The following is a 15446-nucleotide window of genomic DNA, read 5'->3' as shown; positions in this document are numbered from 1 at the left end:
AATACAGCCTACTTCATAGAGTTGCTGCAAGAAAGGATTATACGTACGAAGCGTCTTCATTCCCGCACAAGCTAAACTGTTGGTAGCAGCTGCTGTTGCTACCCATATTGGGCATATTGTGTGCCCAAATAATGCAGCTGTGCGGTTGATGTGCATATGTATGTGTGTACAGTATATGTCAAACAAATGCTCGCTGGGGGCTGTAAACAAGCATATGCGTACACCGCCCTCTCTCGGGGTCACACTGCTCACTCCACGCTGCCACTCGTAGGGCCATAAAAGCCATCTCAGAGGCAGGTCAGAGTCTATGAGGCTTGGCCGCGGTCCAGCCAGGGCTCAGGTGTCGGGCCCTGCATCATTGAGATCAGAGCCTTTGTCCTTCCTTGCTCCTGGCTCTTGGTTTCCTGTCCTCCGTTTCCCGCCAGTCTCCGCATGGTGCAGGCAGCCACCCCGGCGGCCTCAGGGCTCCCCTGCAGCCCCAGACAGGCCTTGGCTTTGTACCAGTATCTCTTCCGGTGCCCCACAATCCCAGGCCAGCTCCGGGCTGCACTTTGGCAGGTGAGGGAGGGACACTGCCTCAGAAGGAAGGAGACAGGTGGAGGCCTGATGCCACCTTGCCCCTCCAGGTGCAAGAGGGCCGGGGGTATCCCCCAGGGCTGGAGCTGCCCCCTGTGCTGCTGCAGATGGAGCGGAGCCGGCGGGCCCAGGAGCAGGTAGGGGCTGGCCGGGGGTGTGGCTGAGGCCAGGGTGGGTGCCCCCTCACGTCCTGGCACCCCATCTTCCCGCAGCTCCTGTGGGACTTGGAACCGCTGACTGGTGTGGAGCTGGGCCTCTTCTGGCCATCCCAGGCCCAGTTTTTCGGTCCGAGGGGCCAGGCCCAGCATGCATGGAGCCAGTGCTGTCAGCCAGGTGGTAGCACGGGTGGGGACCCTGAGCAGCCGGTGAGTGGGTGAGGGGGCACCGTGGGGACAGAGGTTCTGGGAACACTGGGGCCCTGCTGTGGTAAGGGCAAGCGGAAGGGGCAGGGTTTTGGAGACAGGGCTGGGTTTGAATCTCCACGCTGACCACCCCCGTGGGCTCTGGAGTCTACTTTTCCTCAGCTAGAAAATGCCCACGAGGCCGGGCGCAGTGGCTCACGCCTGTAATCCCAGCACTTTGGGAGGCCGAGGCGGGCAGAACACCTGAGGTCAGGAGTTCGAGACCAGCCTGACCAACATGGAGAAACCCCGTCTCTACTAAAAATACAAAAATTAGCCAGATGTGACGGCACATGCCTGTACCTGTAATCCCAGCTACTCAGGAGGCTGAGGCAGCAGAATCACTTGAACGTGGGAGGTGAAGGTTGCATGAGAGGAGATCGCACCGTTGTACTCCAGTCTGGGCAACAAGAACCAAACTCCATTTCCCCCAAACCCCCCGGCCAAAAAAAAAAGAAAACGCCCACAAGAAGAGAGCTTTCTCTAAGGGCTGTCGGGAGGAACAGTGGACTCATGGGCTACGCCTGGCACACAGGGCCTGCTCTTTCCAGGCAGGCCGTTATTCTCATTCCACAGTTAACGACTGTCTTGGTCAAATCACCTGTGTGGTGATATCTGGAAGCCTTTCCATGTTACCACAGCGTGGGAGGAAAGTAGCCTGGCAGGGCCCCAGAGAGCAAAGGCACTGATGCCCAGTGTGCCCCTGAGACACAGCGGCCCCTCCCTCCAGGGCTGCAGCTGGGCTGAGCCTCCAGGAGGTGGGTGCTGTGGTGACTGGGCCCAGAACAGAGCTGGGAACTGGGAATGTCGGTCCCAGTCCTGGCTCAGCCACCAGCTGTCTGGGTCACTTTGGGCAGGTTGGTAGCCCTCTCTGGGCCAAGGCACTCTCCACTGTAGCAGGAGGGCTGTTTGTGGTGCAACTTAGGAAGGGTTCAGCCGACGTCGCTGGAAAGAACTGCGGTCTCATCTGAAACTCAACTGGGCAGGAGGGATCCGTTTCTAAGCTCCTTTGTGTGGAGGGGAAGCAGGGGGTCACAGAGGGCATGAATTCCAGGAGGCAGGGATCATTTTGGGGCCATTTGAGAGGCTGGCTGCCACACTGGGGGATGGAGCCCTGTGGACTAGGGTGCCCCCAACCCTTCCAGAATTCTAGGCTGCATCCTCTACCCCAGGACAGGGACTCCCTGAGCCAGAACCATCAGCTCCTGACGGGGTGAGTCTCCCCGGGGAATCCTGCCTTTCCCTCTGTGAACTGGGCTCTTTCCCTGTCACCTTCTGCAGTCCTGCCCGGTGCCCCTCATTAAGCCTCCTGGGCTCTTAGTTGCACCCATGGTTGCCCCACAGCCCTTGGAAAGGTTAACCTCCAAACTCCAGCTCCCAGGATCTGGTGATGGGGGAGGAAGGAGGGCACTGGGGGCGGCCACCCAGGACTCAAGTGTTTGGATGCTGGGGTGGGGGTCTCGGGAGACTGGCAGGCAGACTCCCTCCCATTCCAGAGCCCATGGGCCCAGAGAGGTGCATCAGAGGCAGCCGTTGAACTCCTGTAGGGGGCAGGTGGGAGACCTGTCACCAGCTCCAGATCTGGGTGAAGCCGGGAGTGGTGCAGACCAAGGGTGGGAGAGCCCTGGAGGACCTGCAGAGCCCACACGCGGTACGTCATCAGACAGCCAGGAGGGCAGGGGGCCCCTGGGGCTGGGGCAGTCAGATTGGATTGGGATGAGGCAGGAAAGTCCTCTCCCCAAGTCACAGGACTTCATGCTTCACTCACTCGTCATCTCACACTTCCTGATGGGAATGCCGGGACACCCAGTGATGGCAAGTAGGTTTTATTTGATGTGCCAATTCCACCTGGTTGGTACCAGCTCTTAGGCACTGTGTCCAGTAGGATTCTGATGCTAAACTGGGGTTCAGGGGAGAAAGTTCAGGAATGAGCATCACTGGCTGCCCAGGGATGAGGGAACAGAATACCAACTCCAGGCCACCTATTTGCCACCCTTCAGCCAGGCATAGGCCACCTGTTTGCCACCCTTCAGCCGGGCAATGGAGATATACAGGGAACAAGGAGACTAGGTGCTTGTCTTTAGGTCACAGGCTAGAAATAGCATGACAATAAACAGGCAGTGGAATGGATACTGTGAGCCTTGAGCCTATTAATTTAAATGAAACAGACTCTCAAATTGTTTGTTAAATAATAGATCTAGCAAAGCCATAAGCTTTTTATTGTTCCATCATGCACATGAGAGAGAAGAAAAGTGCCAATAATTATTTTCTGATGGACAGAGAAGTTTTTACAGGTATTTTACGTCTTGAGAAGACAGGGATATCAATTATAACATTATTACCAGAGAAATAAATTTTCTAGTAAGACAACAGATGAGAATTACAGAAGTTGGAGGTTGGATATTGTTTTTGCAGTTTGTGGCAATTATTTCTAAAGGCCCAGGAGTCTCCTTTGTTTAAAAAAACTCTTTGAAAGATGTGTTTTCACAGAGAGTGCACCCATTTGGTTACTGTTAGGAATATTCACACGTCTGTATATTGCACAAGAGAACAAGATGCAGTATTCTTGGGAAAGTTCTCAATTTCAGACCTTATGAAATCCCTTTTAACTGGTTTTATGGATGCAGAACAGCTCTCCTTCCTCCACAGCTGCAGGGGAGCGGCAACACATCATCTCTTTTTTTAGATTTCTTTTGTTAATTATGAACACTTGCAGTTTTTAGGCCAGCCTCTGGCCTAAAATTTCATCTCGAATTTCCTTTGATTTTGCTGTCAGAAACAAAGAAAAGGCTAAGGAAGTTTTTTCTGAATAAGAGTAAAAAGTAAGACACCCAGAGCGGGTTTCTTCTCTGGGCCTGATGGGCACACCAGGGCAAAGTGGGAGTGGCCGGTGCTGAGGAACCCAGGTGCCCAGCACCGTGACCCTTCTCACTCCCAGGCCTCCTGTGCTGGTCTTGAGGAAGGGGCTGTGCAGGTCCCTCTGGAGTGGTCTGCCTTGGCTGGGAGGATGAGAAAGATGGGGCAGGCTGTTGGCAGGCACACCTGACAAACAGGTGCGTGGCTGGCTGATTGATGAACTGTGACAGCCTGAGGTTCAGACAGCGCCCTCAGGGCACCCCTAACCATACACTAGGACTCCCTAAACTTCCTGGCTCTAGTCTAGGTGGACTGTGCATGGGGGGCTGGGACATGAGCTCTCAACACTGGTCTTTCTTCCTCAGGCTCCTTACAAGAGCTGAACCCCACTACCAGGAGGAGCTTTGGGGTGCCAGGCAGCTCAAAGTGCAAGGTGAAAAGGTCAAGGGTCTCAGGTTGGGGATGGCAGGGGTGGGTCTCCCTGGGAGGAGGCTGCTGGGGTGAGGGGGAGGCTCTTCAGTGAAGCACCTTCCACACTACATAAAATGGCTTTAACAAATTCAGGAATCAGGCAAGGGCTGGCCCCTGAGGTCTGCAGGTTCCCTCTCAAACCTGGGCCCAAAGTGCTCTTCCTTTCCAGGACCTGGCCCAGAGGGAAGAGAGGAGTGAGGCAGAGCCTGCGACCCAGGAAAGAAAGCTCACTCCCAGGACCCCTGGGCCGGGGGACCTGCCCTCCCAAAACCTGCCTTCCCGAGATGCCCTTGAAGGGCTGGGCTCGGACTTGCACCTGAGCCAGGAGAGAGCAGAACTTCAAAGACCGCCACGGATGGACACCCCTCAGAGTCTGAGAGAGGAGGACCCTCAGGATCAGAAAGCTGAGACCCCTCAGCATAAGAGAGGGGAGGCCTCCTGGGGCGAGATCAAAGATGCTCCTCAGAGTCAGAGGGTGAAGACACACGGGGGCCAGAGCCCAAGGGCTCCTCAGGGTCAGAGGGAGGAGGCCTCCCTGGGTGAAAACAGGGTCACTCCTCAGAGTCGAAGAGAATTTAGTCCTAAGTGCCAGGGAAAGGCGAGTCCCCAGAGTCCAGGGAAGAAGATGCTGCGGTCTTGGGAAGGCAATATCTCACAAGCCTGGGAGGTGGCTCCTGGAGAGGCCACTGTACAGCCCCCAGAGGGACTCCTGCGGGTCCCTGAAAGCACAGACTCCAAAGCCTGTGGGCAGGGAGAGCCCAGACCTCCGGAGAAGGACTACCACGCTGATGCAGGGCATGATCAAAGGCGAGACACAAAGGTCGGCACCGGCGGTGGCAAAGCTGGGGGCCGCCCGGGAGGGGGCGTGGGCTGCGCTTACCGGCCCGAAGCTCCGGGCCCGGCGGCGGCTCCCAGGTCGCGGAGCCGGAGCCGTGATGCCAGCGACCCTGCGCGCCGAGGTATCCGGGCAGCAGGGGCTCCTCGGGGCTCTCCGGGGGCCCCCAGGCCTGGAGCGCGATCCGCACCGGCTGCAGGGCGCTGGAGTGGGCCCCGGCCCGGGGGAGCAGGAGGTGGGCCAGGCTTGGCTTCTGGGTGCCCTCTGGGGTCGGGGAGGCGGCCCTGAGCGTCCCACGGCCTTGAAGGCAGCGTGGCCGGCGCCCCTCAGCAGCGCCAAGGCGCCTGCGGGCTTGAGCGCGGCGCAGCAGGAGACGGCTCTGCAGCGGCTGCTGGAGCTGCACAGCGCGGCCAGGCGGCGGCCCCGGCTGGACCGTGAGCAGCAGCGGCTCCGGGTGCGTCCCCACGCCCGGGATCGGGGCCTGCCTGAGGCGGGCGGGGCACCGAGGGGCGGCCGGACGCTGACTGCCGCCTCCACATCGCCAGGAACCGCCACTGCCGGGTTCACCCCGTGGGTCTCCCGCCCAGTCCGGCTCAACTCCCGCCACAGGCAAGACCCCTAGAAGGCGGTGGGGCCACAAGGAGCCTGCGCGGGGCAGGGGCCGAGCTTGGCGCGCCCGGGTCCCTTTGAAGTGAGCGCACTGCACTCTGGCAGTGCCTCCGGCGGGGCGCGAGGTGCAGGTGTGCCAGGTGCTGCCCCGCCCGCCCCACTGAGCCGCGGACGCTCAGCGCTCTGCACCGCCAGGAGGACGCGGCTGGCCGGCGGCGCGCCCTGCGGAAGCAGCTAGAGCAGATGCATCGGGAGAGGACTGAGCGGCTGTGGGCCCTCGGGGCCAGGTGAGGGACGGGCAAGGAGGGGTGTGGCGGTGGCAGGAGTCCCCTTTCCCTGGCCTCCGAGATGACAGGCCGCTCTCTCCCCAAGAACACCCAGAACTTCCTGGAACTACTGTGTTCCCCTGGTGCTGAGATCCCGTGCCTGCAGAGTAGTGCTCGCCCTTCCCAGCCCCCTCTGGTCATTGCTGGGTCCTCAAAGCGATGATTAAAGAGATGAGGGTTACGGAAAAAGCAAGAGGGCAACTTGCGGGTCAGATAGTTTCAGAAAGGCCTGAATGCAGCCTCAGGGCCGGGGAAAGCAGAGGGGCACAGACACACACAGCAGCTTTGCCCCACCAGGAGGCCTGTTATTTCTTCTTCCCTCCCCTAAGCCCACACCTGGCCCACGGTCAGAGGGCCAGGTCTCGGGGATCAAGCAGTGCGAAGGCCCCGTTCTTGCGGAAGAATGACTCAATGCGGCACGTCTTGCAGGAGACCAGTTCTTGCTTCACTGGGGGGCCTGGGAAAAGATGTTAGAGGCCAAGCATGGGTTCCTGAGGGAGGGACACGCAGAGCATGGGAGCCCTGTCTGTCTGCACAGCCCTAGGAATCCGTCAGTGGAGTAGCCACTTTGTGGGAAGAAACAGAGAGTGCTTTGGAGGCATGGGAGCTACGGGCAAATACTGGGAGCTGGCTGGATGCCAGGATACAGCAGCCATCTGCCATCATTACCCTAGCTTCAGGATCCTTTACCTGCAGGGAGGGGGGCCACCCTAGCCTGCTTGTCACAGGGACAGACTGTGGAGAGATGGGACTTCCTTCTGCCTCCTGCTCCCCCCTTCTAGGCCTTGCCTCCTGCTTTTGTTAGAAAGTTATTTCCCCGACTTCCCCTTTAGGGGCCTGGGGGAAAGGGATGTTTGGGGGCCAAATCTCAACTGAGTCAATCCCCAACCATCCACCTTTTCTGCAAGACACTCAAGCAGCTGGAGAAGGGCACAGGGCCGAGGAGTCTCACTTGACATTCATGAGCACAGACAGCAATGGGACGTGCAGCAACATGGCCCAGCAGCGCTGCCTGGCACATGCCTGTTCCATACCTTTCCTCTTCATCTCTAGTTACTCCACTGCCTCAGTTCAGCTCCCTCCCCGCTGATGGCCTTGACTCAACCTCACAGAAAAAAGACTCAGCCCAGATGGACAGGCTTCCTGCCAATGCCATCCCCTACCCGCCTCTGGCTCAGCCCTCCTGCCCCCACTCCCAACAGATTCCAGCAACTTGAGCTCCGTAGGTGATCTCATGGATTTAAATAGCACCTATAGGCTGGGCGGTGGCTCATGCCTGTAATCCCAGCACTTTGGGAGGCCTAGACAGGCAGATTACAAGGTCAGCAGTTCGAGACCAGCCTGACCAATATGGTGAAACCCTGTCTCTACTAAAAATACAAAAATTAGCCAGGCGTGGTGACACACGCCTATAGTCCCAGCTACTTGGGAGGCTGAGAAAGAAGAATCTCTTGAACCTGGGAGGCAGAGGTTGCAGTGAGCCAAGATCATGCCACTGCATTCCAGCCTGGGTGACAGAGTGAGACTGTTTCAAAAAAAAAAAAAGCACCTATATTCAAATGACCTCCAAATTTGCATCTTCAGCCCTGACTTCAATCCCGACTTATAGACACAGCCACCCTACAGACACTTCAAGCATAACATAGCCAAACACACATGGATAAATAGGACCTGTTCATGCACGCTCCAGCCCTGACGTCTCCCACTCTTCCCTGTCACTGCAGCTTTAGCTAAACACCTGGGCAATTGATCTCTCTTCCCTTTATTCTCACATTCTATCCATGAGTGAGTTCCACCGAGTCTTCCCCCAAAACATCCTGAATTGATTTCAGCTCTATTGCTGATCCCTCAGGCCACTACCACAGGGTAACAAAACATATGCCCAACTCATGTGCCAGATTCCACCATTTGCCCTGAAAAAGCCACTGCCTACATACAGGTCAGGGTGACTTTTTAAAAGGTTCATCAGTGTCACTCTTGAAATCTGCTTAGAACCTTCCATCAGCTTCCCTGCACACCAAATAAAATCCAAACCCATCCTTATCATCTGGCTCTCGGCCACAGGTCCTCAGAAAGGCCTTTCCTGACAATCCAATAAATAGCAGCACATGGCCGCTACCTCCCTGCCTACCGTTGCTCCCTAGTTCTGTGGAACGTGTCGACACTTCTTGGCCATCTCCTTGCTCTGTTTATGGTCTGGACCCTTCACTAGGATGCCCACTCCCTAGCACATGGCTGGTACTCTGTTTTTGAGGTGATTTCCAAGAAGTTGGGCTCACCCAGCTGCCAGCCATACGTGAAGCTGGTGGTGACGGGGAAGAGGTATCGCGTCTCTGGCATGTCCAGTTTTCGAGTGTTGAGGTAGCGGTAGCGCCCCTGGAAGTCGTGGGAGATGCCTTCATACAGCAGGGCTCGGGTGACAGGCAGTACCGGGTACATTTCTGACTGAAAAGGAGCCTCTGGGACAGGGCTGGGCACCTTGGAAGAGGCTGACTTGGGGGTGGGTGGGGGTGAGAGTGGGGCTTTGGGGTGCAGGGTGGGCAGTTTGAGGGGCAGGCGGGCTGCAGCCTTAGCCTTCTGCTTGGCCTTCACCATCGACCCATACTTGCGGTACCATTCACAGCGCAACATCTTTTCCCTCAGATATTCCTCCTTCCAGAAGTTCTGCCGTAAAGTGTCTATGTTGAGCTGCCGTGACATGGTGGCCAGGGAAGGAGTGGCACCAGGGTGGCCACAGCTGAGGGGTGAGCACAGCAAGCAGAGCGCTTCTGACGGCGAGTGGCTGCCCTGGCACAGTCACCTGGCAACCATGCCTCACCTCACACAGGGCTGGGGTTCTACTTGCCATGCCCCCAGCAGACCCCATGAGCCTGGCTTCCTGAGGCAGCCTGAGGCCAGGGCCCACTGGCTAAGAGCCCTGCTCCCCAAAACTCCCGCAGGGCCCATGCGGGATCCGACATCACAGGCTCCCAGGTTTCGTGTGCTTTCTGCTTCTGTCCTTTGGGTCTGGCCCCCTTCCCAGCCCAATGCCGAACAAGGTGGGGGAGGCGGGAGCTGGGCTCAAGCCTCCTCCCATTTCTCCCCAGACCAGAGCTGGTCTTCTCTGATCCAAGGACCAGTCCTTGAGTTCTGCCTCCCGGCACAATCCTCCTGGGCTAGCTCTTCTATGCCTTTCTTTGGCAGCACCTTTTCCCTCCTTGCCAGTCGAATCTGCCCCACGGCCTCACCCCACACACGTCTTTTCCAGCACCCAGCCCATCTGGAGAGAAGCAAGAATATGACTTTAATTTAACATCAACAATGACACTGTGTAACAGCACAGGGAAGAGGTAGTGGAGGGAGATGGTCAGGCTTCCTGTTCCTTAACCAGCTTTGATTTTAACAGCAGAGCCCCAGCAACCTAGAAGCACCTCACCTAGCCTCTTAATGGGAGTGGGAAGGGGCAGGGAATTGGAAATCAGAGGCTCAAAAAGTAAAGAAGGCTGATGGCAAGCCTGGGGAGAGGCCTGGAAACAAGGGAAGGGCTGAGGGCTATAAGGAGTCCCCTAGCGCAGGTCTTCGGCAGTGAACATGCCCCTGGCCCTGCGCAGGATGGAGTCCTTGGCAGCGTCATATGGGTGCTCCTTGGAGGGGATCTCCAGGACAGCGGGGATGGAGTGCTGGTGGGCGTCCAGGGCATGCCGCACCATCTCTGCGATGTACTGGTTGATGAGGATGATGCCAATGTCATCCCGGTTTAGAAATTGCCTGTGGGGAGAGATGAGAAGGGAGTCCAGGGCAGCTCTGGGGGCTGCCGTCTCTCCTACCCAGGCAGCCCTCTCCGAGTTGTTGGGCTGGGCTGTGGAGGGGAATGAGCATGACCCAGAGGGCACAGAGGACAAGGGGAAAAACTGCCATGCTCAACCCTCTGTCAACCCTACCTAGAATCAATTTCATCCCACAGCAGAGGGTCACGCTGATTAGGGTTGGCTTCTACAACACTGCCCGGAAGGCTTCCAAGTGAACTGGTAATGAAGATTGATTAGGGTGCACACTGGTGTATTCAATATGCAGTGATGGTGTCAGAAAGGGGAAGGAAAAGATTATATGTATGCAGATCTCTTATGTGCAGATACTGAAGGCCAGCTGTGATGGCTCACACCTGTAATCCCAGCACTTTGGGAGGCCGAGGCAGGTGGATCGCTTGAACCCAGGATTTGAGACCAGAATGGGCCACATAGTGAGACCCCCATCTCTCTCTCTCTCTCTCTCTCTCTCTCTCTCTCTCTATATATATATATACACACACACACACACACAAAATTGGCTGGATGTGGCGGCATGTGCCAGCTACTTGGGAAGCTGTAGTCCCAGCTATTTGGGAGGCTGAGGTGGGAGAATCACTTGAGCCTGGGAAGTCGAGGCCACAGTGAGCTGCGATCATGCCACTGCAATCCAGCCTGGGTGACAGGAGTGAGACCCTGTCTCAGAAAAAAAAAAAAAGACATATTAACTTTTAAAAAGAAAACAAATTATTTAAAAATAGGGCTGATGAGACCACTGAAGGCCTCAAGGTCTATGCTGATGAGGGTGGTGGAGGGGTCAGAGGGAAAGTTTGGCATGCACCAAGATCACAAGCTAGGAAGAGGACACCCTGATGAAGGAATCACACTTTCTGCACAAAAAGAACCTGCCTTGTGCTCCTCCTCTCCTGTGGTCACCCACCCATTCATTTGTTTATTTTATTTTTATTTTTTTGAGACAGGGTCTCCCTCTGTCGCCCAGGCTGGAGTGCAGTGGTGGATCTCGGCTCACTGCAGTCTCTGCCTCCCAGGTTCAAGCAATTCTCCTTCCTCAGCCTCCTGATTTGTTGGGATTACAGGCACCCACCACCACGCCTGGCTAATTTTTGTATTTTTAGTAGAAATGGAGTTTCACCATATTGGTCAGGCTAGTCTCAAACTCCCGAGCTCAGGTGATCCACCCGCCTCGGTCTCCAAAAGTGTTGGGATTACAGGCGTGAGCCACTGCACCCAGAGTCATTCGTTTATTTACTGATTAAAAATTACTTACTGAGCACCCACCCCCTGCCAGTCACTGGGTTAGATTTGATCTCTGAGGTCCCTTTTGGTTGGAAACATAAAAAAATTCTTGAAGTAAAATTTGTCCTTCTCCCATGATAACTTGGGTCACTTTACCAGACAGCTTAGAGATCGGCAGATAACAGCCTCCCAGGTCAGGGACTACCTAATACACCAGGCAGCAGGAACCAGTCTCAGCCAGCAGCCCTGGGCTGGACTGTTTGGGGGAAACAGGTGAGTGGTTTATTCCTGAGACTTGGTACAGGGGCCCTGGAGAAGGGGTGAGGAATAAAATAGGAGGCTGGTATCCTTAATTCCAGTCACCAGGACCCCTGGTGGATTAAAAGCATGCCTGCGCCCACACTCTGACCTAAGGCAGGGAGTGAGGGCTTGAGTGCAAGGTCTTAGCAGAAGGCTCTCACAGTCCCGACATTTCTGCCTACTGTGCTCAAGACCACAAAGAAATTCCGAGGCCGCCTAAGGAGAGCTGCAAAGAGTGTGTACCTGGCTTACCAGAGGCAGAAAGGGTTGGGATTGGGTTCAAATTCTAGCTCTGCCTCTGCCGACTTGTAACCTCAGTGTGTGCCTTACCCTCTCCGAGCTGTAGTTTTCTCACCTGTGAGTAGGACAAAAATCACCCCTGCCTTACGGGACGATGGTGAGCCTCTAAAGGAGGAGAAAGCAGAACAAAATCCAAGCCCACTGTCTAGGCTGTCACGAGCTCTGTTCCCCTTCTTGCATGACACACGATCATGTGAGGTGGGGGGCTCGTGGACCTGATACAGCTTCTGTCCCACCGAGCCCCAAACGGGAACTTGGGGCGCGGAGGCCTCCGCTCCGGAAGGGCGGAAGGACTTTCAGGATCGTCCCCTCACCCCCGTCCGGGCCTCAAGCCTCGGTCCCCGGGCCGCCTCCAGCCTCGCCCCGCACTCCACCGAGCAGCAGAAGGGCCCGTTCAGGCCTCGCGCTGTACCGTACCGGAAAGTGTCTTCGATCTCATTGATGGTTGTATCCTTCTCCACCACCAGGAAATTGGGGTGGCGGTTCTTGTTAAGCTCCCCTATGCCGCCCAGCAGGAAACCAGTCACCGTGTCCTCGTCTCCGATCACTGCGATGAGCTTACCCCTCCCCGCCATCCCTGCAGCCGGGCAGAGCTCACCCTAGAACACCAGAAGCCACTGAAGCCCCGCCTCCGCCGTACGGCGCCCCGTCGGCCTCAACCCCCACCCTTCGGGCATGCGCAGTCCTCCCAGCCGCATTCCGGGACATGCGCATTAACAGCAACACGGCCTCCATGTGAATACGCCTGCGCCATAAAGACAGGCCCGAACCAGGGGACTACGATTCCCAGAAGACTGCGGGGCACCACGTCCTTCGCGGGCATTCATTCGTTCATTCACTCGTTCCTTGGTTCATTCGTTCAACAAGCGCTTTGAACCTGACGCTGTTAGACGCTGAGACCCCAGAGAAGAGACGCAGTTACTTATCTCAAGGGCAGGGTCTGGGTCTTTATCGTGTATGTATGTATGTATGTATGTATGTATGTAACTATGACACATAGTTAACAAGTAACACACATTTGTTCAATTAAAGGAATGCAAAAGTTAGTGATGATACTGCCTAGTGAGGTGGAAAGTCAGGGGAACAGGCGACTACAAAGCTGTGTGTTAATGGTTAGAATGTGAAAAGTATATGGAAGCACACATCCATGGTAACTAACCCATGGAGAGAGGGGGCGTCCAAAGAACCCTTCCCCAAGAAGCTTGCTTCAGATCTAAGCTGAGACCTGAAGGACCTGCAGGATGAAGGGGATAGAAGTGAGGACAAGACGGTGTTCTAGGCAGAGGAACAGCATGTGCAAAGGCGTACTGACTAGAGAGCGTAGGGCCTTCCAGGAAAGTTAAATAATTGGTAAGGCCAGGCATGGTGGCTCATGCCACGCCTGTAATCCCAGCACTTTAGGAGGCTGAGGCAGGTGGATCACCTGAGGTCAGGAGTTTGAGACCAGCCTGACCAACATGGCGAAAACCCGTCTCTACTAAAAATACAAAAAGTTAGCCGGGTGTGGTTGTGGGTGCCTGTAGTCCCAGCTACTCGAGAGGCTGAGGCAGGAGAATTGCTTGAACCTGGGAGGCGGAGGTTGCAGTGAGCTGAGATTGTGCCGTTGCACTCCAGCCTGGGCGACAGAGCGAGACTCTGTCTGGAAAAAAAAAAAAAAAGGATCTGGAAGTTATCCTGTGGACAGTTATCCTGAAGCTGCTGAGGGATTTCAAGTAAGAGAGTGCTATTGCCAAACTTACGTTTTAGAGCTGTCACTCACTGTGACTGTGCTGTGTGCAGAGGTGAAACTGAGGGAGGAGAAACCAATTTGGGAGGCCATTGTGAGAGATAATAGTGGCCAGAACGCAGGTGGCGATAATGGGAAACGCAGAGAAGTAGGTAGAGCCGAGAGATATTTAGATATTTAGGACAAAACTTGTTTCAGAGTGGATGTGTTTGGGGAGTGAGGTAGAGAGAGAGACCTGGGTGACTTCCAGGTTTCTGGCCAGTGCAGCACATATGGATGGGAGTAACATTCCCGGGAAAGTGACCTCTGTGAGATGAGCAGGCTGAAGGGGAAGGAGCCACTCTTTCCTCCTCCCTTTTAACAAACTGGCACTCCCGGTGTCTGGCATGGGGTTTGTGAGTTTGGAGTGCTTGAGACGTGCCCGTGGTCTCGTCTAGCGATTGTATGTGTGATAAGCTTGGGATTTGGGCACACCTGGGTTTCAATCTGTGCCCTACTACTTAAAGGTATGGTTTCAGACTCATCACTGAAATTCCCAGGGCCTTGGTTGCTTCAGATGGTAGTAGCCCCACCTCATAGGGCTGTTATGAGGATTAATGAGGAAGGGCCTGTAAGGCTCAGCACCCAGGGCCACACTGTGGCTGGCTGGAAGCAGGCAGGCTGGAGGTCTGTGAGCTTATCAGCCACACACAGGTGGAGGCAGCCGAAGCTGAGGGGGAAATTAGCACATCTAGGGGTGAGGGTGAGTGTGAGGGGGGCAGAGAGTGAGGACGGGTGTGTGGGAGGGTATGAGGGAAGTGGGAGGAAGCACAGAGGCTGGTGAGAGGTGAGAGAGGTAGTGAGGTCAGGGATTAGGAGTTGGGGCCTCGTGGGTTTTTCTGCCAGGCCCACCACCATGTGCTGAAATGCCCAGGTGGGTCTAGATTGTGGGATCAGTTGAATGAAAGGCTTCTTTTCCCTGCTGCAGCTACTCAGCTGCTCATTTATTCATTCATACCCATTCACTCACTCATTCACACCCAGGGCCAGGGAGCTCCGTCTGGTGGGGAGCCGTGGATACATGGCCACAGCTCAGGGTCGTAACTGCAGCTAGAGATGTGTCCTAGGGCAGTTTGGGAGCTAGGGGCACTGATCCAGGGGGGGTAGGGAGGGGTCCAGGAAAACTTCCTGTTGGCCAGGAAGATGAAGAGGGTGGGGACGCAAGGGTGTTTCCGGGCAAGGGCCCAAATTACAGCATGGGTGCCCAGTTACCTAGAGGTGGTGAAGAGGGGTTGGAGGTGGAGGGTACAATGGAGAATGGGCTTGCTGCCTGACTCATACGGCTGGGGAGGCTGCTGTCTGAACCGGGGGGGCCTTGGAGACCTTGTCAGGAAGAGGAGACTTTACTCTGGAGCAGGAGGGAGTCACAGATGGCCCTAAACCAGAGAGAGGGGCATATACTCTCTTTAAAGTGACCCCCTCCAAGCTGCAGCATGGAGGGGAGGTTGGAGGGAGCTGGCCAGGGCAGGGCTGGTGCAGGAGTTCAGGAGGGAGGCCCTGTGCAAGCTCAGTGCTGGAAAGGGGCATGAAACAAGCCAAGTTGATTCAGGAACTGACTGGGGGGAAGGTGCTGAGTCTGCAGGTGGTTCTGCCTGCCTGCTGGTTGAGGAATATTCCTGTTTGAGTCAGTGCTCACTGTTTTAAAGTCTTAATTTGAAAAACATCCTTGAGGTCAGGCTGAACTGAAACTGGCCTCCCAGGGGTCCTGGGGCAGTACTGTAGAACACAGTATCCACACCCTGTACTGTCCACGAACCCTCCCGCTGGGACCCCTTCCCACATCCCCGAGCCACCACCCCCGGTTCTTTCAAGCACTCTGCCAACATCCCAGACCTCACTTCTGCCCCAGGACCTTTCCCTTGAACTGGGTCAATCTTCCAGGGGACAGCCAGGCTGCCTCTGCCTCCCCAGGGCCTGGTTTTTCATGTGGCAGGCCAGAGGGCAGCCAGCCACACAGAGCACACCCGCAAGGAACAGCCAAGCCTC

At 55.9% G+C, this 15446-nt stretch overlaps 2 protein-coding genes across 2 annotated transcripts; both read right to left on the bottom strand.

Moving 5' to 3' along the window:
• Window positions 1–6353: 6353 nt before the first annotated feature.
• SPMIP1 (sperm microtubule inner protein 1) lies at window positions 6354–9220 on the bottom strand. Its single transcript, XM_009243212.3, has 2 exons — window positions 8354–9220; window positions 6354–6531 (listed from the first exon to the last, which is right to left on the bottom strand). The coding sequence occupies exons 1-2, from the start codon at window positions 8772–8774 to the stop codon at window positions 6422–6424; spliced, it is 531 nt and encodes a 176-aa protein (XP_009241487.1). The 5' UTR covers window positions 8775–9220; the 3' UTR covers window positions 6354–6421.
• Window positions 9221–9334: 114 nt separating this feature from the next.
• On the bottom strand, window positions 9335–12741 carry ATP6V1F (ATPase H+ transporting V1 subunit F). Its single transcript, XM_002818425.4, has 2 exons — window positions 12113–12741; window positions 9335–9821 (listed from the first exon to the last, which is right to left on the bottom strand). The coding sequence occupies exons 1-2, from the start codon at window positions 12268–12270 to the stop codon at window positions 9620–9622; spliced, it is 360 nt and encodes a 119-aa protein (XP_002818471.1). The 5' UTR covers window positions 12271–12741; the 3' UTR covers window positions 9335–9619.
• Between the last annotated feature and the right edge of the window lie 2705 nt (window positions 12742–15446).

The sequence above is a fragment of the Pongo abelii genome, chromosome 6, assembly GCF_028885655.2.
Source record: "Pongo abelii isolate AG06213 chromosome 6, NHGRI_mPonAbe1-v2.0_pri, whole genome shotgun sequence".
Taxonomy (NCBI): domain Eukaryota; kingdom Metazoa; phylum Chordata; class Mammalia; order Primates; family Hominidae; genus Pongo; species Pongo abelii.
Note: the sequence above shows the minus strand (reverse complement) of the source record. Positions and strands in the feature narration are given on the sequence as shown.